The 26,128-nt window shown below is 41.9% G+C and overlaps 1 protein-coding gene and 1 long non-coding RNA gene across 2 annotated transcripts in view; one reads left to right on the forward strand and one right to left on the reverse strand.

Annotated features, from left to right (window-relative positions):
• The window catches only part of SLAIN2 (SLAIN motif family member 2), a 57,845-nt gene that overhangs the window by 26,567 nt on the left and 5,150 nt on the right, over positions 1 to 26,128 (forward strand). Inside the window, exons 2-7 of the mRNA XM_068268290.1 lie at positions 1,950 to 2,098; positions 2,391 to 2,555; positions 7,312 to 7,476; positions 8,942 to 9,301; positions 14,232 to 14,369; positions 20,873 to 20,944. Coding sequence (XP_068124391.1) covers positions 1,950 to 2,098; positions 2,391 to 2,555; positions 7,312 to 7,476; positions 8,942 to 9,301; positions 14,232 to 14,369; positions 20,873 to 20,944 — 1,049 coding nt within the window. The remainder of the gene's footprint in view (positions 1 to 1,949; positions 2,099 to 2,390; positions 2,556 to 7,311; positions 7,477 to 8,941; positions 9,302 to 14,231; positions 14,370 to 20,872; positions 20,945 to 26,128) is intronic.
• LOC137546188 (uncharacterized) lies at positions 14,358 to 17,281 on the reverse strand. Its single transcript, XR_011026194.1, has 3 exons — positions 17,211 to 17,281; positions 15,520 to 15,614; positions 14,358 to 14,578 (listed from the first exon to the last, which is right to left on the reverse strand). It is a non-coding gene; the product is annotated as an uncharacterized lncRNA (long non-coding RNA).

Here is a 26,128-nt window from a genome sequence, read left to right on the forward strand (position 1 = left end):
CCATAAAAATAGATGCGCTAACCAGATTGTTACCGACCTTAATTACAGGGTCTGTAACATAGCATCATAAGGTCAGCGGCAGGTATCTTCCCAGCTGGCCTCCTCTCCATATGCGAATGACCACAATGGTTCAGGTTCTTAATGCAGTATTTCAGCAGATTATGCACGAATGTCATTCGCATATGGAGAGGAGGCCAGCTGGGAAGATACCTGCCGCTGACCTTATGATGCTATGTTACAGACCCTGTAATTAAGGTCTGTAACAATCTGGTAAGCGCATCTATTTTTATGGTGTTCCTGGTGGTGGAAATATATGATTAGCGCTAAAGGTTTATATCTACAATTGACAAGGACGCTACACTGAAGTGTTGGACTTTGGCAGCTTTTCACATGATATATTTTGTTTCTCTGATTCATTTTATATGGTTGCGCTGATATTATTTATCATTGTAACGGAGCCACTCGGGTTTGTAGTACATGGGGACCTGGGTACTTCCGAAGCCTTCCAAGAAGACTCGACAGAGGGAAATTTAAACTGGGGACAGTAGGGGGACAAGGTGACCGAGAGGACTGGGAAGGCTCTATAGGATCCAGAGCCTTTCCTCCCTCTTCTTGGGCGAGAATGCAGCCTCCTCTTTTTTTTTTTTTTTTTTTTTTTTTTGGGCTACAGGTATCCTTTAGGGCCCTTTCACACTAGGCAAGATTTTGACAATTTTGTGCGATTTCCAAGGTGAAACGAAAGTCCATAGACTTTTACCTTTCACATCAAGCAATGCGTTAGTATGCATTGCGATGTAACGCCTCTGGGAACATTTTATCACATGGTGCAAGCGATTTCCCATCAGGTTAATTAGTACTAGTGCCACTGATTCGCACTGAAACACAACTTCCTGCTGTGCATGCCATGCTTCATAACGTGTGCACAAAATATGGTTCGTGCTGTGAAAAGACCCTTAATGCGTTTCCAAGAGAACTGCAATGTCAAATCAACTCGACCAAACCGCAGTTTCTATGTACTGTTGTGGAGCAATGTAAGGTGCTTTTGGGCAGCCTTCTTACTAATATACTGCAAAAATTGCGCATGTGCAGGACGCTTACGGTGATAGCTCCCTTTAAAAATATAGCAACATTTTCTACAGTGCAGCTCAGTATGGATTGAGTCAATTTATTGTGCCGAGGCCTCAGTTTAAGTTGTGTATCTGTGTTTGCCACTGGAATTGGAAGGGAAAAGGAAGACATTTTGAACATCAACTACATTAATACTTGTGCTGGAGCTGATGAGTAACAGTGTGTGTTATGTATGGGTTTAGGATTATTTTATGAAGTTTCCGGATTGTGATTTGAGCTTTGTATTTGTTATCCGTGGCATCTTGTCAGATTCTGTTTTCTTGTCCCTCATTGGATGAAGTACATGAAAGGGACAGTTGATTGGCTGCTCTAGGCAACAGGAAGAGGTCTGCTTCAGAAACCGTTCTGCAGCCAGAGTAATCACATTTTCCTCATTCTCTCAAAGCTTTTACTCTGAAACGATCTTCAGCTTCAGTAAATAAATGTATTATACTGACACTGCAACAACAAAAGGCTCCATCAGTGAATGAAGTTGTGCTGCTTAACGTCAATGAGTGTATCACTTGTCAATCTGAGCATCATAGTTCTAATCGCTATTTCTTTGTCAAATGTAATGAATGAACTTTTAATGAACAGGTAATGTGTACATGTGACTTGTCACTGCTGCTCACTGTGCCTTATGGGACCGGATTGCCTTCAGGATCCTCTCTCATATATTCTGTATTTAGTCCAGCACTTTAAGCGGCAGTATTCTTCCTGCTTGCCATAGAGGCATTTAGGACAGTATTTTAAGCCCACCTCCCATGTTTTCCCAGTTTACATTTTGTTTTCCTCAGTATGATATCTGTATGGTTGTATTAAATCGTTTTTACATGTTTCAGGTTGTATACTTCACCAAAGAAAAAGTTATCCTCATCACAGGAATCGGTCAGTCCCCTGATTTGGTGTCGGCAAGTTTTCGACAGTCCCACGCCTGATCTGGAGTGCGCAAAGAAATCTCTTATCCATAGGCTTGAGCAAACAATGTCAGGTGAGTGCTCTGGGTTTCATCTCAGGAGTAATGTACAGAAAGAGCTGGCGTGCGACCAGCAAGTATAGGCTTTATGCTTGGACTGAGAATGTGCAGAGCTTCAAATGGCTCATGCTTCTGAAATTCTGATAGTGGGTTCCATCCCTTAGAGTTACTATTCTCCGCTTGCTGCTGACTCCTGTACTATAGGGGCTCAGGCAGTGCAGGGGACCGCAAATGAAATGTGCATAGCATCAGTTCTGAGCATGCTCGGTCTTCATCATGTTCATGTAAGCACTTCTTTGTTTTCCAGCCAAGAGGCAGAGCATGTACAGCATTCCTTATAGTTCCTCCAGCTACACAAACTCTTACAGTCCCAACCCTAATGGAAGCCCATACAACAGTGGCCTGAGCTCCCCATCCTCCACCCTAGTGAAGCCTCCAGTAATACGGCAGCTGGTTCTGCCTAGCAGCACAGGTGAGTCAATATTACTATGTACATGGCTAGAAATCATGGTTTCATATTAATGTCTTCTTTAAACGGTTTTGTTTTTTTTGTTGTAAAAAATATTTTTATGATGTCCCACCCTCCGATCCACCTCTAAAATGAAGTGGTTCAGATCTTACAGTATGCAGAGAGCTTTGTCATGTTTGTAAATAGAAGGAAGCCCTGAATTATTACAGCAAGATGGTTACCTGTTTGTTGTTTTGAGAGGCGTAATCTGTAACCAAATAAGGGAAACCTTAGCTGGCTTTTCTCTAGTGCAGGTAGCCAGCTGTGCAAGAGGCTTTACAGTGTAATGGTGTGTGCACTTGCTTTGGTTTGTGCATTTAACACATCACAAAATATAAATAAGCTAATAATGCTGCAAAAAGCCAAGAGTTTGCATCATCATTTAAATTGATATATTTGTACCTAACAAGTCCCTGGCTTTGCAGGTACCCACAAGAGTCCCTTTACTTGACTAAGTTGAGCTAAGCACTTTTTGTAGGCATGGAAAAGTCCAGTGGCAGAACCTACATGAACAACCAAGGTGCATTGCTGGAGTTTCCTGGTCTGAAGCCAGTGGCGTAGCTAAGAAGCTGTGGGCCCCGATGCAAGTTTTACAATGGGGCCCCCCAGGCACTCTATACATAACAATTGATACGGCGCACCAAAACCTGCCAATGGCAACTACAGTGTCAGAGGTGCAAGAAGGGGATGGGGAAGAGCTTGTTAATAATTACCACTACTCAATGTATATATAGAAGTGATTATTATGAGCACAGGACCAATAGAGAACTAATACTGTAGTTGAGGGAGGGCCCTTCGGGGCCCCTCTGGCCCAAGGGCCCCGATGCGGTCGCTACCGCTGCACCCCCTATTGCTACGCCCCTGCTTGTAGCAAATCAAATGTAGAAGACACTGGGGCCGTTGTATAAAACATCAGATCTGACAAGGTTGTCTGCCTTCTTCTTTCTGGTGTTATTTAGATACTTATGTAGCCAAATAGATCAACAGGGCTGCCAGGCAACTGGTATTGATTAAAGAAAATAATTATGGCAGCCTCCACATCCCTTTCACGCCAGATTTATAATGGAGCAATCAGATTTTTTTCACTGCTATGGATGACATGCTGTAATTGCTCTTGAAAGCTTGAATGAAGTAATGGATCTCCATCCACAATGGTTACTGACCTCTATTGACTTTCATTGCAGCCACGTACTGCTACTTCTGAATATGGGGATCCATGATAAACTGACGAGCAGGGTGTTTAAAATACATACATGTAAAAAGGGTATCGGAGAGAGTTGATCGTAGAATATTGGTAAAATGATCTATATTCAACTACTGTAGTTATAGTAAAAAATCGATAATCTTTATTTATTTTACTATGACCTAACCTTACCCTAACACTAGCCCTTCCTCTCAATGCATAACATTAACTGACCCATACGCCCAGTGCTGCCTAATATTAAAACCTCCGCTGGTGCTGCCTAAGCCGAAAAACCTCCCTGGTGCTGCCTAACCATGAAAACCTCCTGGTGGTGGGCTATTAAAGTATTCCTGAACTGTAAATTGTTTAGCTTTTAATGATTTACGTACAGTGCTGTGATATGTCACTGCACCATTCGCACTCTCTACCGCCGCCTGTGGCCCCCACTCTGCTTAGCTGTATTTTTTGGCTGATTAGCAGAACGTCAATTATGGGCGGGGAGAAAGTGGCAGTTAATCTCCTAGTCTGTCCCTAGGAACACCCCAGTGATGATTCCCCATATACCTATAATTAACTGTAACCGCACACAGCGCAGGAGAGCTGCGATGTGTGTGGGCTTGGGGAGATTAAGCGCAGAATGATAGTATGCTATTATTTCCCATAGCACTGCCATTTTTGCCACAGTACCTCTGGCACCCTTTTTACCTGTTTAGGTTTGAAAATAACACCTCGAGTCTCCATTGTTCCTTATGGCATTCTTTACTTTGGAAGTGGTAAATACTGTTTGGCAATCAGTGATGTGGCGATGAGCCTGATCACCACCTTAATATGGGGATTGCAGAAAAAGGAATAGATTATTTAAGTCATGGACAAGCTGAAAGTAGCAATGTTCTCATCTGATCACCACTCTGCTAAATTTAAAGCAGAGAAAAATGTAATTGTTTCCACAGAAAGAACTCCCATTTGTCTGACAAACGGGCTATTATTCATTTTATAAATGGGCTCCACTGAAGCTTGACTTGTACTTAGCAGAGGAAAAACCTCAAAGTTTTATTAGAGGCAGAACATAATGGTTCTAACTTATCCATTCATTATTTGTTGTAACTGTTTGCACAGCTACCTATAAGAGCGGACTCACACACCCTCTGTGATTACATAGAATCCTATATGAGCTTGTGTTCAATAGACTGAGCTCTCAGATAGTAATGTGCGGCCTATGCGATGGCTGCTGATGGAATACGCCAGACATATTGTCTTAGATACTTGGATGTATTATGACTTGCTTGGTCTGTTTCCTGAGTGACATTTCCTAAACAAAAGTATATTTTTGGCTTGGCATGTTCCACAACACGGGCATCAGAGGGTTCTTTAGATGACTTCAGTGACTTTACATATTTAGTGAATCTATACATATGCTGTGCCATATTTAAAGGCAGTGCGTGCCTTATCTAATATTTAATTATTTTGGTGATTAACCCTTAGACTGCCGTGAACATCTAGAAGTGTCCTGTGTTTTTGCATCTATACGCCACAGACTTTTAAAGGCATTTTAGTATGAAACTACTTTCACCCACTGTGGATGTCGATGGGCGTCTTTGTTTTCCTATATTCCTTTGCCACTAAAAGACGTTTAGTGCAAAGTTTTGGCTCAGTGCAAACTTTCTACTTTATTTGAAATATGCTAATAATTCTAAGATGATGCAGCATTATGCAAATGTTACTGGAAATTTATGCCACTTGATATTATACTTTCCTTTACCCCTTCTACTCTGTACGGCTCCATAGTGCACTGCACCACCATTCCCTCACAACAACAAAACTCATTCCTAGCCTCTAGGCTACTGACACACCTACACAGAACTAGGCCCTGAACTGCCGCCCAAGTAATTGAGTCCCAATCCCTATGGGCAACAGAAATTGTGTGTGTGCACGCCTTAAGACTTGACAGCAGAGTGCTATTCTTCTACGGCTTAGGTATTTATACTGCGTATGCCAATGAGAACATTTTTATTTGTTTATATGGTGTTTGCGTGATGTTTTAAATGTTACTGTGGTTCTTTATTAGTCTCCAAACCTATGAACATTTCCGTACAGCTGCACCCCTCCCAGATCTACACATCACTATCGAAAATACTACCATCCACCCTACCTCCCAAGCCTGTTGTCTAGGTGTTACCCTGGACTCTGCACTTTTCTTTACACCCCACATCCAAAGTATTGCCTGATCCTGCAACTTCCATCTCCAGGATCCGCTCCTACCTGTCCCCTGACAACCCTAAACTCCTTATCCATGCCCTTGTCATCTCCCGCCCAGACTACTGCAATTCTCTTTTGTCTGGCCTCCCCTCTAACCGTACTGCCCCACTTCAATCGGTAATGAATGCGGCAGCCAGACTGATGCATTCTTCTCATCACAGCGCCTCTACGACTCCGCTCTGTAAAGTCCTACACTGGCTCCCCATCCGCTTTAGGATCAATTTCAAAGTCCTGTTCTTGGCCTACAAATCAGTGCACAAGACCTGCCCAACCTACATCTCTGATCTGGTCCACAAGCACATACCAGCCGGCCCCCTCCGATCCTCCAATGACCTGCACCTAGTCGCACCACGCATACCTCAGTCCCATGCACGATTGCAGGACTTCACTAGGCCCACCCCCACGCTCCCACCAGCCATCAGACTCACCCCCACCTTTAATACCTTCAAACAAGCTCTCAAGACTCACCTTTTCATGCTCGCATACCCCTCTACACCAGCACCATAATACGTTCTGTTAGACACCCTCTCAACAGACGCACCTATTGTCTCCACCCCCACCCTTTAGATTGTAAGCCTCTGCCAGGGCCCTCCTCCCTATTGTTTCCAGCTTGATTATGCAATCTTACTGTCAATCACCCCTCTTGCGGACTACAACACTTTCTATTTTGACCTATGACACCCTACTGTTATCAAATCATTTGCATGATCTTGTTTTGTTGTAAGTTTCCTGTATGTCCTACCTTGTATGTTACCTATTTATTGTGCAGCGCTGCGTAATATATTGGCGCTTTACAAATACAATTAATAATAATAATACTAAAAAGCTAAGCATATATATACTCTAGTATAGGCCGAGTTTTTGGGACCAAAAAAGTGGTCCCAAAGTGGGGGTCTCGGGTTATACTCGAGAGAGTATATGTGGCCAGGCATACCTCCCCCGCAGGCAGTTCGCCCCCGCTTCCCCTGCAGCACCTATGGCTGGCTACCTATACTGCAGACATTTACACCTGGCTACCTATAGTGGAGCACCTATGTCTGGCTAACCTATACTGGATATACCTCTGCTTATACTCGGGTCAATAATTTTCCCTGTTTTTTAGGGTATAAGTTGGGGAGTCTGCTTATACTCGAGTCGGCTTACACTCGAGTATATACTGTACCTTATGTAACAGCCAGTTGTTTGCCAGCTTGATTTTTGTATCCTCTTACTGTAGATGCCTTTTGTAACCTGAATAAGATTTTGTCTTAACCTGTGTAATATTGGTATATTATTCTCTAGCACACTATAAAAGCTCCTCTGAGAGGAACCCTCCCCCTGTCAGCCCCCAGTCCTCCGTGGACAGTGAGCTCAGTACGTCTGAGATGGATGAGGACTCGGTAGGTTCCAGTTACAAGTTAAATGATGTCACTGATGTCCAGATTCTAGCCCGGATGCAGGAAGAGAGTGAGTATGGGACATTTCATTACATGTATAGCCAAGAATTGTTGATGCAAGTCTCTCAAGACTAACATTCTTGTGGGAAGCAAGCCTTGTTGATAATGAGCCTTCAATGTATATGTTACTTCTCTGGGAAAAAGTCTTGTATTTCACATTTCCATGAACAACTTCAGACACAGAGTTTTTTTTCTGTTTATTGACATGGTGAGAGTGAGCAAGGGTTCTCTGTTTACCTCTGTTATTTGTATGTTTACCTATTCTAGACATTTCCATTTACTTCCTGTGATGTCACTAAAATAAGGAAACAAAGGAAATCTCTCCAATTAGAACACTAATAGCAATAAAAGATCCAGCGGTTCTGTTAACCCTTCCACTCCATTTTCAAATGTTAAAAGCACTTGTGACATTTTGTGTACTGACAGGATTGCTCCAGCTCACTCCATCAGTAATTGAACTTACCCTGAGGATGGGCTGCCTCTTATTTACTTGCCGCCTTTAGCCAGCTCATCCACCATGTGTTTTGTATGCAGTAGCATCATGTTACTATCAGTGTTGTTTTTACTGGTTATTGGATGGAATGGGGGCAGGTAAAAGGGTGTGCCAAGTTATTTATTGCCCCTATTTTGTAAATATTTCCACTATAGTTCAGTTTACAATAATGTACTTTTTTTATTTTTTTATTTTAGCACTTCATTTTCATGAACTGTAGTTCTCTCCATCTAAACTGCATGCTACAAAGCCACCTATAAAGCTGTCCACTAGATTACTGACCCCAGTCTACAGAAATGTACTGCTTTGTGATGTCACATTTCAGCACAGTGCACTAATGGGGATTCTGCTTCTATGCATTCCAGTGGTTCTGGAGGCGTGGCTAGCTTACAGGGACAGCAAAGGATGATTTGCATTTTCAGCAGTGATGCATCATGGGAAACATCATATTCTCACTCCAATCTGAATAATTCGCAAATACCTTCTGTTTTAGGAAGGCAAACTTTTGACTTTTGTTATACTGTGCACTTGCATATTAGAAGCCCTCTGTAAGGGCTCAGCCACATTGTAAGCGCTTTTCCGGACGCTCTGCGATTGATTAGTGCTTTCTGAGTGCTTTTTAAAAATTGCTTCCATTCCCATTTAATTAAAATCGCAGTAAAAATCACCGCAATTGCGTGCGTGAAAAATCGCTAATCAATCACAGGCGCTTAGAAAGGCACTTATAGTGTGGCTGAGCCCTAAATGAGCCCTTTAGGGTTTTTTCCAGACATTTAGTATTTACAAAAGGGTAGTTGCAAGAATAACTGACACAACACAGTACAGTTATCATGAAATGCAGGTTATGTAGAATTTATTTTTCATTAGCAAATTAAAAGTAATGTTGAAAGTCAAATATGATATGGACTATAATGGCCATTTTAGAGTGTAATTAATGCATGCTGACTTGCATAATAACTGGCCTTTTTCTTCATCTATGAAGGTCTTCGACAAGAATATGCAGCTTCCGCTTCCCGACGCAGCTCTGGTTCCTCGTGTCACTCCATGAGGAGAGGGACGTACAGTGACCAGGAGCTGGATGCTCACAGCTTAGAAGATGAAGAGGAAGGTACTTCTCATTCAGCTCACTTGTCTGTGAGCAGATACTCCCCCTCACCACGCCACTCACCTCGTCCCTCTCCAAGACACTCTCCAAGAAACTCTCCACGCTCCAGATCTCCAGCACGCAGCCTGGAGTATAGAGGCTCCTCACCCCAGCCTATGCTCAGCCGCCTTCAGCAGCCACGCCTATCACTTCAAGGGCAAGCCACGGACATACAGACAAATGTGGTAAAAAATGAAGGTAACGTGCTGCTTATTGAAATGCTTATAAAGCAAACCTGTTATTTTAGCTAGTACCTGACATCAGCACTGTGTAAGCCTGAGTGTTTAATGCTATTCTATCATTAGAAAGCTATGAAGGCAGCCATCATTCCTAGTTTTGTTTTTGTTTTTTTTAAATCAGGTTGATACCATTTATTAGCTAACTTAAAGTTAGCTTGGGAGATCCTAATGTAAAAAGTGTAGTTACTTACCTCGCGAGAAAGAAGTCATGGCGCTCACCCGCACTGTGTAGGTGCAAACTGCTTGCACCTGCCCACTAGTATGAAGCCACTGCTTGGTAAAAAAATAAATCGGAGCCAGTTTGACTCCATGCTTAGTGGGCAGGTGTGGTCTGTCTGCGCACTGCGGACAGTGCTTATCAATAGTGTTGAAGGGGTCTCGGCACTAGAACAGCGAGGCAGAGGGCAACAGGGGAGCTAAGTGCCCAAATTGGGGGGGGGAGGTTTCCACCTTTAGTAAGCTAATAAGCCCGCCTTCAGACACTTTTCCTGTAGACAAATGGCTAACAGGGTGCAATACTCTACTGCTATAACACTTGCTGATTAGGATAATCAGAAAAAAATCAGAACAGCAGTACTTGCTTCTTATGAGCAGTTTATAAAGTGTTCTGATCCCAGGATCAGCATTACAACTGGGAAACTGCAAATTTTTAAGAGGTTAGGTGGCAGCTGCCATAATTCTCTGACAGGTGTACTTCAAAGAATACCTGAAAGCAATACTGAAGTAAATATTAAAACAAAAGTCCCTCAGTAGTGAGAAGGCTCTGTATAGTCCAGATGCTTGCCAGGTCTTTAAGTGCCACTGCTCCAGTGTTGGTTCTCTCTTTTCCCATTTGACCCAGCAAGAACAGAAATGTAGGTTAGAACTCTAAAATGGATACTTGTATACAACAATAAAACACTTTCTTTTAGTTGAATGAGGTTTTTTATTACTGTGAAATTCAGGCCTGATGTTGAACTGGTCATCCTGACTGCTCTTTGATTCACATTAGACATGGCAGCATCACCTCATGCCTGGCATTTAAAATACATTTGTAACGCAATTACCTTTATTTTAACCTGCTAGAATGGTCCAAATAACTGCTTACTAGTTTACTGTTGTGGCCCTAATGTGTTTTCTCATCTAATGCAATAGCCTCTCACTGTTATATTTTTTGTATTAATGACCTAACCTTAGATTCAGGAAAATGTCAGTTCTGCTTCCATGTAAAAGAAGTAGAAAGGTTGGTCAGCACACCAGCTTCTCAATAAGCAAAATGTAATGTATCATATGTCAACACTACGGTTAACAATTGTTTCGGGGCCACAGAGGGTCCCCCTTCATTAGAACAGTGCAGACAAAACAAAGGTTTTGTCTGCACTGTTCTGATGAAGGGGACCCTCTGTGGCCCCGAAACAATTGTTAACCGTAGTGTTGACATATGATACATTAAATTTTGCTTATTGAGAAGCTGGTGTGCTGACCAACCTTTCTACTTCTTGGATATCACTTGGGATGATGCTTAGCGTCCCAGGTCAAGCACCCGAAAAACACTAGGACAAGTGTGCCGCTCTGCACCCTCTCACCTTACTTGACTGCTTCCATGTAAAGGTACATATACACGTCCAACAGAGTGCACAGCCCACTCCACAAACATGTATATATATCTTGTATTTTCCATGCACTGACCAACTGAACTACCAACTTTCTTGCATACTGCCAGCGAAACGACAGACCTCCTCATTTAAAACAAGTATATAGTTCAGACAACGTCGTACACACGTGGCCAACTGCACAATATCAGCCCAACAGTCGTGTGAGTTAATCCACCAGATGGATTGATCAAACCGCCTGTTATCAGTCGCTCGTCATCTAGTCATTTGCCGCGTGTACAAAGGCATTATTATTGTCCAACAGACCAAAATCAGACAACAATCAGGCAGTTTGGTTGAGTGAGTGTATGGGGGCTTGATACAACTTCATCTTGGATACGAGGATTTAACTATTTCATGTCATTGTGAAAGTTCTTCTTTTGGTGTTTCAACCACCTCAACAAAATATCAGAGGTCTATCTAGTCAATCACAATGGTGGCTTCACTCTTTGGGGCCCTTAGCTTTCTCAGTTAAGGCAATATGCTGAATAGTTGTGGCATTTCCTAGGCTGAAAGCGATGCTGCTTTGGATGAGCTGGATCCTCTTCCTGCCAGCAGCAGCGCTCCCAGGACTGTCATCTTCTGGGAAAAGGCTTCCCCTCACGCGCCCCTCATATGGCTCAGTAATTTCCTGAGCAGAGCTCTGATGCTACGATGATAGATGAAGTGCAAAACAGAACTGTGATTGATGGCAGCTCTCATCAGTATTCCAAGCAAAATGTATGCAAAGTGCTGAAGGTGAAACTAAAGATTGAGATAGTACTGTTAAATATGAGATGTGAATGTTCCTTCGTGAGAAATGCCTGAGGTGCTCTTATCCTTAAGCTAACTCTACAATTCAGCACTTTTAATTGATTACAGATATAATTAAATAAAAGCATTAAATGGAATGAAAAATCTATTGGAAAAAATCCCCTCAGATTAATTTTTGATGGTGAATGTCTGTCCTCCTTAAATCGAGAATGTGAGGAGAGCAGCAGCGCAACATTTCACATTGCTTTCTGTTTACATGCAAACTTAGAAATTCACACTTTTCTTGAATTTGATTAGAATTACACTATCATTGTCCCGGGGATGTCGGTCGTTTAGCTGATTTGCTAGTGCTAGTGTTTGGCCACCTTAAAGTGGACCTGAGCTCAGAACCTCCTCTCTACTCTAAAAGATAAGCAACTGCATAATAACCTTCACAGAAAAACATTTCCTTGTTACAGCTTATAGAACTCCTTAAGTGATGCTGCAGTGTAGTTACTTCCTGGTTTGCTGTCGGAGCACAAAAAAGGGTTAAACTCCTGCTTTTACATATTAGCTCTCAACTAGGCTGACTTGGCAGATATCTGGAAGCTCAAATAACACTAGTTCATTACTTGCTGAGAAGAGAGAATTAGACAGGCTATTCTCTATAAACACAGTGTGGATTTCTCTGTGTCCTTCTTCTGCTGTGCATGCGTTCAGGTCCGCTTTAATGAGACATTGAAGTGGGGGAAAAAATTGTGATATAATGAATTGGTTTTGTAGTACGGATAATTACTAGAACATTAGCAGCAAAAAAAATATTCTCATCTTTATTTTCAGTTATACAGCTTTTTTTTTTTTTTTTTTTTTTTTTTATACCATTGCACCATTCTCTAATAATTGCAGTTTACACACTACTCCGCATTCTAAATGTTTTTTTACAGAACACTCAGTGAACTTTTGTTTTGACCTGTCCTGAACTGTTCTCTGCAAAAGAAAAAACAATACAGTTAAGATCACAGCCTTCAGAACACAGAGCTCTCTGCGACTTTGAAAGTCGTGGATACAAATGGCAATTTGCACAGATAACTGGAGTTTCTTAACTCTCCTTGTACTGAAAACAACATTAGACTTGTGTCTCTGCTCCTAATGCTTTATTTCTTAGCTGTGCTACACATACAAATCATTATGTCATAATTTTTCGCTTCAGTGTCTCTTTTAAGGTGGCCACTAACGGTACAATTTCTAGCGAAAAATCGTTCGAGCAATCAGAAATTCTGATCGGACGAAAAATCGTTCACTACACCATCAACTAACTAACCTTTGCTTCCTATCTATCACGACCACCAAGAAAATTCAAATTTTCGTTCGACGTTTCTTCACTCGTTCATAATCTATTGTGTCCACCAATGGAGATTATTTACAACCAATCTGATCAGAATTTCTGATCGCTCGAACGATTTTTCGCTAGAAATTGGACTGTTAGTGGCCACCTTAAGGAGCACCAGGAGTGGTGGTTATCTTATACTAGTGCATAGGCTAATCCACACATAAGCCCCCCACTTTTTTGGACCCAAAAAAAGGGTCAAATTCAGGACCCGCCTTGCGCGTGGCGCCTGCCAGTAAATGCAGAGTATGACATAGAACATGCTGATGAATGCATAGGTGCCTCTCATCTCTTCAGGTTGCACCTTGTCCTGTAACCACAGTGGGTCTCGAGCTCTAGCAGCTGGTTTAGAAGCTGCTCAGCACACAGGAAGATCCAAGCTGAAGGGAGGAGAGGTAGGTATGCATTTATCACGTTTTAATGTGGGCTCTTCATAGGGGAGTCCCACACCTATACAGTGCTGCCCATAGTTCATACCCCTGGCAAATTTTGACTTTGAGAACCCGAGGTGGGTTTCTGCCATCAATATTAGGACACAGCGCACGTTTTGCATACTATCTCCAGCCTCTGTGTCCTTATAGAATGCCTTCAGCCGCCCCCCGTTCTCTGCTGTCCCCCCTTGAAAAACCGCCAGGCTAGTGACACACAGATTGTTGCTAGTCGGCTGTACACTTTTTGCTCAAATGTAAATAAAAGCTGAGAAATGGTTTTTTTCCACACGAATTCCTCTTATACATAGTCTTATTCTCTTTTGGGAGACACCTGTGTGATTTCCCGTCAAAAATGACTTGCTGTTTGAATAAAAGTAACTAAGTCAAGATTTGCCCGGGGTATAAATAATTATGGGCAGCACTGTATATCACCTGCACATAAGCGGACACACAGACTTCACATCCAAAATTGGGGTGTAATAAAGTCTGCTTATCCACTATGATATACAGTATTACTGTAAATTGCTTTTATTGGTACTAAATACTTTGCTTTCTTCTTTTAGATATTGATATTTCAGCCATATATGATGTAGAACAATTGGTGTTTCCCAATAGATTTTCATTCATTGTATGCCTATATTTATAGAGAGATATATGGCCCTGTCATATGGAAACGCATTGAATTTACCTGTGTATTTTTTATCACAGAGAAATTGAGGCGGAGTCTTCCAAACCTGTCCAGAGCTACAGGTATTCAGACCATGGAGACAGTAACGAACAGCAGAAGCTGTGAGTCAAATTTACAGGTGCCAAATGGAGGATCCTCGCGAGCACTGAGCACTTCTAGTGAGTGAACCTTCACACACCACTTTATATTATATTTTTCTGTACTGGACAATAATACAAGCTTATTTACAAATTTTGTGCAGATTTTCTGAAATGTGAAGGGGGGCTTAGCACAGCTGGTGTGTAGGTCCTTTGTTGTGCCTCTTCTTCCCATGATCAGGTTGCACATCTCCATCCAATCCTTCACCACCACCCAAGCTTGTGGCATCCTATTATTAAAATACACAGCTTTGTATATTAGTAAAAGGTATAGCAAGTGGAAGTATAGCAAGTGGCAGACATCAAACCAACAAACGTTTGATTCCGATGATACCATGACTAACTGATACGGTTCTGTATAATGCCTGAAGAAGAAACGTAACATTTCAAAAGCTTGCAATTATTAATGTACAGTTAGTCATTAAAAGGTATTACTGGAATCGGGGGGGGGGGGGGGGGGGGGCACTGTCACACAGCAAACATATAGCAAACCTTGCTTGTCAGCACTAGTAACCAGGATGTGTGAGAGGTGTGCTCACGGTTTAATTAGGAAAAAGTATGCAAAAGTGGTTTGTACAATAATGTCCAGACCGGGCATTGTCTTCTCGGTGTGTTTATTTCCATGCAGTATCACCAACAGTATAAGGACCGTTACACACAGTGCTAAATCAAACTTGGTGCTGTCTTATGTGCTCGGGTGGAAAGAAGTGGTAATACCAGGGAGAAGCAGGACTGGCACTACAGCCATTTTGTGCTGTCTCAGCGCTTGGTCACCTGCACACCTGGACAAGCATGTGACCAAGTGCTGTGACTGCACAAAATGGCTGTAGTGCCCGTCCTGCTTTTCGCTGGCTTTACCACCTTTCCACCCAAACACGAGGCAGCACCAGGTTTGATTTAACCATGTGTATCTGTTCTTCTACTGTTGGCGTTACTGCATGGAAATAAACACAAGGAGACAGTGCCCGGTCAGGACCTGTACAAGTGTCAAAGTATATTACTGTACTTTTAAAAAATTAAAGATGCCTCCGATGAAATTTCGAGATATCTGCTAGTTGCTTGGATGTCATAGTAATTTTAAGTGTATCTGCGGTTAATAACATATAAGCTCTCCTGTTTACTGTGTAAGATAAGCATAGTATATCTCAGGAAAGAAATTTGTCAGAATCACCATTATGGAGCTCATGAAAACGTATATATGCAGGGATCCTCATTCTTCTCCAGTTCTTCAGAATCTCCACTCACTCCCCATTTTTTCATTCTGTCCTATTCAGAAGATTATTATATAAACAACATTAAAGGCGATATTACATTATCAAGATATAAACACACTCAAAGAAGCAAGTGTGTGTTCACTTGACTAGTCCCATTCAGAAGTTATGCATACAGTAATCAGGTTCAGAGTGATGAGAACAGGTCATTAGGAAGAAAATTACGTAACTTAATTCTCTGATTAGCTGCAACAGTTTTTTAGTCAGACAACACTGAAGCGATAGCACACTCTTTCTGTACCCAGAGCTATACTTCAGTTTGTCTGAATTCCTGTCATTATTATAGTAACTACTGTAATTGGATCACTCCTTCAGCTAGCACATTTTATTTGAAGCAGGGATTATCTTTTTCAAATGTGATGGCATCATTACCTGCTGGTGAAAGCTGATGCCACAAACCAGCCTTTGAAATAAAATTGAAAAACAAACCTGCTGCATCTCGGAAAAGAAACACTTATTGCAGAAATGAGATTCCTTGCTGTCCGTGAAAGAGCTGGGAAAAGTAGTCCCTGTAGAATGGTGTCCAGCCCCTATCAATGTTTTGTCAGTCGTGAGACCTTATTGTTTACTTAGAACAGGGGTCTCAAACTCGCGGCCCGCGGGCCATTTGCGGCCCTTGGTACAATATTTTGTGGCCCGCGCTGGCAAAAGCAAAAGAGACACTGAAGCGAACTATTTTTGCCTATTTTACCTTATAGTTCGCTTCAGTGCTCCCAAGTAATCCGCCGTGTCCCCACCGCTAAACGAGGGCTGCAGAGCCCCCAAATCCCCCGGGCAAACATCCACGGCCAACTTGTTCGTCGTGGCTTTTGCTGTGCTCTGGGGCAGAGCTTCCAGCTGTAGTTCTGCCCCTCCTGACGTCAATCGCCGCACGGATCGCCGGCTCTCCCCACCCCTCTCTGTGAAGGAAGAGTGAGAGGGGCGGGTAGAGGCGGCAATCCGCCACGATTGACGTCAGGAGGGGCAGAGCTGAAGCTGAAAGCTCATCCCCTTCCAGGAAATGCCGGCAGTTTTGGGGGCTCTGCAGCCCTCGTTTTGCGGCGGGGACACGGCGGATTACTTGTAATGAGAGCACTGAAGCCAACTATAAGGTAAAATAGGCTAAATAGTTTGCTTCAGTTAATGACATTTGAGGACTTTTTTTGTGAAATCCCTTATGCGCCCCAGCCTCATCCTGACTTTGCCACCTGCGGCCCCCAGGTAAATTGAGTTTGAGACCCCTGACTTAGAATGTCTCGTGTATCAAAATTAATTCATTACACATGTAATATTTATTATATAGATATGTGATTGTTGTTTAATTTTTTTTTGTAGAAATTGAAATTGTATTTGCTCTGCATAATTTTGTTTCAGAAAGTTTATCATTCTGTTGCATGTGGGGCATGCAGTGGTGGCACATATACGTGATGTATTGTTTGGTGTGCATGTCTGTCATCCGCTCAGATGCATGTGCTCAGTAATGTTCTTCGCTACACCTGAATCTTCTCATATGGATCAGAACTGAGCAGGGAACACCCTTCTTAAACTTATCACAACACCATGACTTAATAAGTCACTTTCTGCATGATGTAATGTATTTGTTTATATGTACCGTACGTGTCTTGCTGTGGCCAGGAATTACTACAGTTTCTCACTCTTTAGCTGTTGAACTGTAAGGTATTCAGCACCAACTACTACGGTGTGAGGATAAAGTTGCATCATGGGAAGAGAAAGGCACAATAATGCAATGCAGCATAACATTTTTACCTGAGAGGGCTGTATTTAGTCATGTGATTAGAGCCTTTTATGGTTGGGCTGTATGGTGGCTTTTATTTGTACACACTTCTGTGTCAATGCTACAGCAGCCTCATGTGTAGAAAGTCCCCTTTGTGCTTATCTAGGTGTAATATGATGACAGAGGTTTCTCAGTTTTAAGTGGTCCACTCAGAGAGATTTACTCATTTCCTAAATCAGTTAGGAATATATCAGAAAAGGTTTTATCTTCCACCACAATTTCCCTTAAATGACAACTGTAGTGAGAAGAATATGGAGGCTGCCAAATTTACTTCATTCTAAACCATACCAGTTGTCTGGCAGCCCTGCTTGTCTATTTGGCTGCAGTACTGTCTATATCACACAAGCATGCAGCTAATCTTGTCAGATCTGCATGCTTGTTCAGTGTCTATGGCTAAAGGTATTAGAGGCAGAGGATCAGCAGGATAGCCAGGTAACTGGTATTGCTTAAAGTTACATAAATATGGCATTGGAATTGGTTAAAAGGTAATAAATATGGGAACCTCTGTATCACTCTCACTACCAGGTCACGTTCACTCCACTATATTTCTTCATATGATACTGAAGCATTTTTATTCCATTTTGGGCAAAAACTCTCCTCTTAATTATCAAACCACAATAGCATCCATGACTTCATCCTCTTTTCCAAAACTGTCACTGCAAGGGAGCATTCAGTCTTAGGAAGAGGTAATCGCCAGGTCTGGTGAGTAACTTGGTCATGAGCTTCTCCAAACCAGACTTCTTTAATGGCAGCCAAAGCAACAAACATGCCCAGAAGCATTGTCCTGGCTGGTGAGGACTTGTGAATGCAACTTGCCTCACTCCTCCTAGTTTGCTTTCCAAAGTCTTCCAATCAGGTTGGCACAGTAGTCCCCTGTGATGGTCTGTTGGGCTATAGAATGTTATTGTCATCAATACTCCCTCACAGGGGCGTTGCTAGCCCCAAAGATCAGTTGCACGTGCCCCGGATCTATTCTTGGGTGCTCTGGATGTCCCCAGGAAGTGGGCGGCAGTAATCACTCCTACCGCTTGGTCTCCAGATTCTGCAGACAACTTCTCTTTGTACTTCTTCTGCAGGGATGGTATGGGTCCTGTGGTAGTTGGCTGGCTCCTGGAGCTTCTCTTCCTGTTGAGACAACAATGCAATTGTACTGGACAGAATGTTATCCACACTTTCCCCCAACCATCATTACTTACATGTGTAGGTACCCGGTTAGGCGACAGCAGCCAGACTCTTCTTTGAACAGAAATAATCTTATCGCATCTACCTCCTCCCTCTAATGATTGATTAAAGAAAGTCAAACACTAGTCGATTTCTTTATCGATATCCGGTCGATTTGATAGATTCTGCTAGATATTGATGACTCAAACGAATCCTGAACATTTGATTTTCAGCAAAAATCAATTGATTCCATTAATCCCACCTGATTGTAAATGTTGACTTTGAGCGGAAATCATCTAATTTCATCCACCTCCTCTCACTAATGAGAGCGGTATATATAAGCAAGCTATACACGGATTTATTTATTTTTTATATAAATAACGGGCGATTGGAAAATTTGATCGATTCCAACAGATATCGATGACTTGCTGGCCTGCAGTCTGCTGATTTGGGTATTGAAATCTATGGCTATCTTTAGACAGTTTCCATGGAGATTGCACTGCATTGTATATGTGCTTGTCTATAGATGGTACTTTTTGGCATTTCATCTGCATCCTAAAGTACATCTGTGGCCAGAACCACAATTCCCCTTTTCATTTGGGGAAAAAAAAAGATAGATAGATAGATAGATAGATAGATAGATAGATAGATAGATAGATAGATAGATAGATACACACACTGCATAGGGTTTTTTTTTTTAACTTAATTTTATTAAAATGTATTTTTCCAGTTCAGTCTTCAACCAGCCCTGCCTTTCTTGACATGCTGAATAAAAGTGCCTTGGTACCCATAGCAACAGCTAGTGGTTTGGTTGACATAACATTTCTAGTTGTTCATTTTTACTATTTTACATTTTTATATTGTGATTATTGCAGGTTAACTGTTCACAGATAGTTATTTTAGTGTAACAAAGATCTGTTCACAGCCTATGTTCACAGCCTATGTGCCGCCACACCCAGCGTAGTTCCTTTAGTAACACCAGATTGTTATTGAAAGGGAGCAGAGGAAAAGAAGTAAGCCACATTTAAAAAATGCTGCTGAAATATGTCCTATCTATAGCTGTCCTGGGGGATATGTTTTTTTTTTTTCTCTAACAAAAGTGAAGTTTCACTTTCAGCTAAAAGGATAGAAGACATTACACAAGATGAGTGATGGTGCACAATTGTGGTGCAGAACTTCTTATGCAATTAGAAGACTCTGACTGTCTCCTGTTGGTGTTTGTTTAGAACAAGTTTTATTAAAGATCTCCTACAAGGGTTTTTTTTCGTTACTGAAAATGTAATGCTATCTATGGGTAGCATGGAGGATGGCTTTTGCCTCTCCTCACTGCTTGCTGGTCATGATAAACCATGTCACCTCATTGGTTTTTCTATGTGACATTGGTTATCTAGCTTTTTTTTTCTTCTGCTCTGACGTTGTTATAAGTATGTAATGGTAATCTGATTAGCTGAATTTGCGGACCTTGTTTGCCCTTCTGATTGAATTAGCTGTCTGCAGTCTACTCTGGCAGGTAGTATTTGGTTATTTATTTGTGGCCACCATTGCTACTGAAAACTAGGAGAAGTTAAGGACTACTACTTAATAGGGGAAATCTTTAGCAGCTTCTTTAAAGAACTCACGAGGTGAAAATAAACTTCGGAGAAAAACAATTATAACTATCCTACTTCTCCTAAAAATGACTTTTTTAGATATCCCACAGTTTTATTTTATATTTAAATCTAGTTTTTAAGTTTTTACTGTTTCATTGTCTCTGCTCAATGACACATTCATTGCAGTATGCCAGAGCTCAAATCTATGATTTATTGACCCCTTTTATCTCTTTCCTGCTCTTAAAAGCCATTTACTGACAGAAAAATGTTTTATGGCTGTAATTACTTATCAGTGAGAGTTATGCTATAGTCTGACCCAGTCCGACCAGGTCCCGACCCAGACAGAAACTGTCACTTTCATACCTGATTTTTAACTTTTTCAGGCAGAGAAAGAAAAAAAGGAACACAGCATAGTTATTTGTGCGCTTGGCACTATACATACACATGTCTAGCTCATCATGTCACATGTCACCTCGTAAGTCCTTTAACCTTTTTTTTTTTAATTTTTTTATTTATTTTTTTATTTGTATGTTTTTTTCTTTATTACTGCCATGCTTCTGTACACGCACCTTTTTATTTAGGCTGCACTGTGCACTGCCTTTATCACCCCTACTATGATTAATCCTAACGTTTTATGTTATGCATTCCTACTCTTTTTTACTTATTCACCTAGGTAACTTTAATGTTTGATGGTTGAGAAACATGTAATATTTCCTTGTGTTCCAACAGCATCAAAAAGGCAGATAAAAATGCCACGTACAGCCCAGAAAGCAAAACAGTCTGTTGCAGGTCCTAAAGGAGGTAATGTTCAGCCATCCCCTCGTACCCAAATCTGTTCTGAGTAGCCGAGCTTTGAACAAGTGGTGATGGGCTATGGAACGACACTGGGTGGACCAGTGCTTAAAGAAAATACAGTAGCTTTAACTGAACACTCTTTTGTGGGTGGGAAGATGTTTCTGCACTCCTGCATAATACTGATCTTCAGTGGTGACAGTACCTGTGTGTACGAGTCTTTTTGTGTGTACTGACTCCACAATGTCTAGGCAAACCTGATTAAACAGAACTGTAATGTTAATGATAAATTGTGTCAAAAGGCCATTTCCCTTTTAACTGTAAAAAATAAGGAAGTGCTCCTTGTGTTTAAAAACATAAAATAGATCCTCGCCTCTATGCAGACAGCGGTTCGCCTTATTAGATAGCTGAAAATGCCAGTATCAACAGTTAAACATACAAGCGTATCAGGGGATAAACCACTGTTGTTCTGTCCTTGATCATCCCATCTCGGAAGCACTGTACAGGAATCCAATATGGAAGCCGTTGAAGCTCTCTAGATGAGTCCTCAGCTGGATTGGCATATTGGTAAATCACGGGCTATTTGCACCAATAGGTAACAAACATTTAAGCCTCATTCACACCTACAATTCAAAATGCATGCGTTTTGTGTTTTTGTGTGCTTTTTTCCTCCCTCTCAGCGCTCCACTGCATACTGCGTTTCTGGTAAGCGCTTTTCTAGAGCGACTTTGTTATTCACTCCCTGAAGCAAGTCAGGAAGTGAACTCTTTGACCCGAAAAAGAATAAATACAATGTATTCTAAAAAAAAACTGCAATTGCCGCATAAAGCGGTTTTGTGAGCGTTTAGCGCACTTTCTATACCTTCCATTATAGCAAAAATGCCCCCAAAATGGTACAGGCACGGCTTTGCTCAACGCACGAACCGCGCTGATATGAACCTTCTCATAGATTCATTGTACAAGCGGTTTGTGGCCGTTTTTTAAATTGCCTGCGCTTGAAAAAAGGCCGAAAACGCCTAATGTGAACGAGCCCTCATTGGACAAAAAAAAAATACATGCAGTAGCCTGATGCGCTTCTCAAGGATCATCCTTGTTTCATCAGAGGCAGTTTGGCAGTGATTATTTTGTACATTGGATGGACAGCTGCATACGTGTGTTTTAAACCTTGAAACTATTTACACTGTTTGCCAAGTGGTTCCCCCCCATCCCTTTTTAGGAACTGTTGTTTCAGATTGAACTAAATCACCAAGCGGTATGGAAGAATAGATTGTGATGTGCCCATAAAAGACGCCTCTTTCACCCTTGTGGCCCACCCTTGTATCCTATTTACCTCCTTCTCTGCCTCTCAGATCTTGCACATTTGCGCCTGCGCCACTTCACTACAGTCCTCAGAAGCGAGATCTGAGAGGCGGTAACAGGATGGAGCATATCACCTGGCATCAATGACACCCGGCGCATAAGATGACCCCCAACTTTTCAGAAGATTTTCAAGGGTTAAAAAGTAATCTTATACGCAGGAATATACTGTACTTAAACATTTGTACAGCAATTTTCTCCTGTTGGATTCAAAGTGCTTTAGATCTGCAGCCACTAACTGCGCTCAGTGGGCCACTTTGCAATGTTAGGGGAGTCTCTTACTGAATAGGTGCTGGCTTACTGAACAGGAAGAGCTGAGATTTGAACCCTCGTCTCCTGTGTCAGAGCCCTTAAAGTGTACAAAAGTAGTTGCTTACCTAAAGAAGATCCTTTTGAGTCTTCTCTCTCTCTCTCTCTCTCTCTCTCTCTCTCTCTCTCTCTCTCTCTCCTTCCTAGTGAGATAGCACTGGCTGCGCTGTAGACACTTGAACTCTCATGCGCAGTAGCACAGAGCCGTGAGCTCTGTCCCATTGCATATGCGCGGTTGTGCTCACCCGTCTATTGCGCCGCCAAGGACGAGCTGCGCGGGGGAGCGTGCTCATCAATGGGGGGCTGCTGCCGACCGAGGGAAGCTTCAACAGGATCCTGAGGCTTCTCTCTTTTTAAAGGTAATATATATAATAGCAAACCCATTACACTATCCAGCCACTGAGCCACTTGGAGATTGCATGGTTTCACCAATGTACAAATCTTTGCTTAAGTAGGTTACCTCACCTGTGTTTAGGTGTTGGATCCTTAGCATGGACAAACATCAGCCTCTGTTTTTGGATGTGAATGTGATGTTTAAAGATCCTCCTGCGTTTCAGTCCAGCCATATACAAAATATATATGTAGCTCTGCTATTTTGGCTTATTTATAAGAAAAAGGTGTCCAGTTGAAGCTACTTTAAAATATAGATATCATTATCTGGATAAATAAGAACCTTCACAATAGTATTGGATGAAGGGCTATCTTACTGTACTGTGCAATATCTACAATTACCTGATATCCGATGACATTTGGGCTCTCATATATGTGAGCGTACAAGCTGATTTCAGATTGTTTTTGGTGGGATGATATACTTGGTGCAGTGCTATTGCTGGTTTTAAGTCATTGTGGGCTTGTAGCATTCTGTGCTCAGAGCATTATGTCCCTTTGCCTTGAGGAACATTTAAAATCCTACAACAAGGAGGCCTGTTTGACTCCTGCTGCTAAAAATGCATTGGTGTAAATATACTTCAGTCACAGCCTTGTGTAATCATCACATGTGATATTACACAGCACTCACTGGCTTCCACTATATTATTACCTTTGTTATAAGAGTTTGTAACTCAGTGAAATAAGAATTCCTTTGACCTCTTTAGAATAGACTTTGTTTGCCCTTCACAATGCCTTATTTAAATCTAAACAGTTGGCAGACGCCTAAATATACAGATGACATGAACATGTGAAATGTCTGCCAAAAGCCTTGTAATTCTATCCAGCCAGTGACAGTCAGCATTTTCTGTTCTGTTCCTCCGTCTTTCTACTTCTGTAGCTTAAAAACAAACCTAGAGAGTCATTCATACAACTGCTGATTGGACAAAGCAGGCCAACAGCCAAAGGAGCTCATCATTCCATTATTAAAGTGGATACGAGATGAATTTTTTCTCATTGCATAATTGTGTTCCTTTCCTTTTGTTTATAGGGCATTCCTCAAGCCAAATACTTTTTTTTGTTTTTGTTTTAATACTCTAAATTCCCTGTAAACTAAAGAAGCCACGCCCACAGGTTTTCAGAGAGCCAAGGCACTTTCAGACAGTAGCAAGGGCTCATGGGAGCTCAGTCTGGGCAGGAGGAGGGGGAGGTGTTACTAGCCAGAGATTTCAGAGGCAGAGAGGGGGGGATTAGATTTTTTTGCTCAAGATGCAGATAAGCCTGCCTCTGTTTAATGTTTACAAACATGGCTGCTATCATTGTATCACAGGAATAATCAATCATATTCTATTAAAGCTGTTTGCAGCTAGATTTGCTGTATAAACTATCTAAACTATCTAACCTATATAGACAAGTTACTTGTTATAGTTAGTTTTTCATCTCGGATACGCTTTAAACTCATACTGTTACAAAGTGTGACTGTACTTTCACAAAGTAGATCACAACTATCAGCAGGCCTGTAAAAAGATGGGAGTTCTCAGTCATGCAGTCTACTACCCATACATGAAATATTCTCTTTACTTTCAATGAACTATCATTCATGAACTATCATTAAACTACCTCTCTTATGCCGGATACACACGGTTCGTTCCCGCACTCGATTCCCATCAATGCGCCGCTCGATTCCCGTCGATTCGTTTATTTCCGACATGTCCGATTCGCGGTTCGATGGATCGTTAGGTCGATTTGCCATACTTTACATGGCAATCGACCTAAAAATCATCGAAATGCGCTCGGAAATGTTCGGGAATAATTGATTCGTCGGGAATCGAGCGGCGCATTCGATGCGGGAACGAACCGTGTGTATCCAGCATAACATACCGGTTTTTAGTGGTGGGCAGTCAGCAGTAAAGAGTAGCTGCAAGGTAAGTTGTGTGGGAAAAGTGTATTGCTTTGTGAAGAGAGATAAGTTGACTTGCATTGCTGTGTAAAATGTTGATTTTTATAAACCGTAAGGGTTTGTTCTCATTATGCACAACATACAGTGTCCAATAAGTAGCAATATGAGATACTGCATAAAAAGACTAATATGAGAGACTGCACAACTGAAGTCCTTTTATTCCATTTCCATCTGCTGGCTCATTCAGAGCAGTTGAATATAACCAGCATTGCACCAGAGATGGCCATGCATTTCAGTGTAATGGATGCCCCTGTTGTGAATGAGCTCTAACAATGTCTGCCGCCAAAGAAAAAACACTTTAAGCTAAAGTATTTTTCTTTGTGTGTTGGGTAGAGCAGAAAACAATTAGTAACTTTGTTGGAATATTGTCCTGTCTGCCTTCTGTTTAGGAAGATGCCCCAGTAACATGGTTACAATGAGAAGGGTGAGGAATGATGTTGCAGTGTGGATATTGTGTAACCTAGCCTAAGGCTCATGCCTTACATGCTACTTGGTGGCTGGATGCAGAGGGTAGAGGTAACACCTGATGTTTGGTGCCAATAATAACTATTCACATTGGAGTCGTGGAGATTCTTTTTAGAATTTTAATTTCAAACCTCAGGACCACTTTCAGCCATGCAGTAGACTACTGTACCTCAAACTGGAGGTAAGGTAGCATTCTGTGTAGTTTTCCTGACTTTCAGTGGCGTAACTACAAATCATGGGGCCCCCCATTGTTCATATTCCTTCCCTTGCTTCCCCATGTTGCCCTTCATGGCCTTGGGGCCCATCTCACGGTCACCAAACATGTGTTGCCATCCCAATCTCCACACCCATAACTAGTGTAGCTACAAAACCACCTGATCTGAAGTATCAGAATCATTTATCTCGCCAAACATGAACTGGGTCATGTCCGGAATTGTTTTTGGCACAATACATATAGCTCAGGAAGAGTACATAGATAGAGACATAGCTAGATAGCAGCGAACAACAGAGACATCAGATTAAACATTACATTGTAATATACATCACATTCCCCAGTGTGACACTGAGATGTCTAACAGTTAGACTTGTGGCCTGGTTGACTGGTCTGTCGTAGCGCAGCCGGCCCCGCAACTCGTTGGAGCTTGCTTTGATGGTAGAATGTGGAGGGAATTTAGGAGGCTGACTGCCGAGGGGAAGAACGAGTACCTATGTCTCGTGGTCTTTGTGGAGATTGCTCG

The sequence above is a fragment of the Hyperolius riggenbachi genome, chromosome 1 (genome assembly GCF_040937935.1).
Source record: "Hyperolius riggenbachi isolate aHypRig1 chromosome 1, aHypRig1.pri, whole genome shotgun sequence".
Lineage (NCBI taxonomy): Eukaryota > Metazoa > Chordata > Amphibia > Anura > Hyperoliidae > Hyperolius > Hyperolius riggenbachi.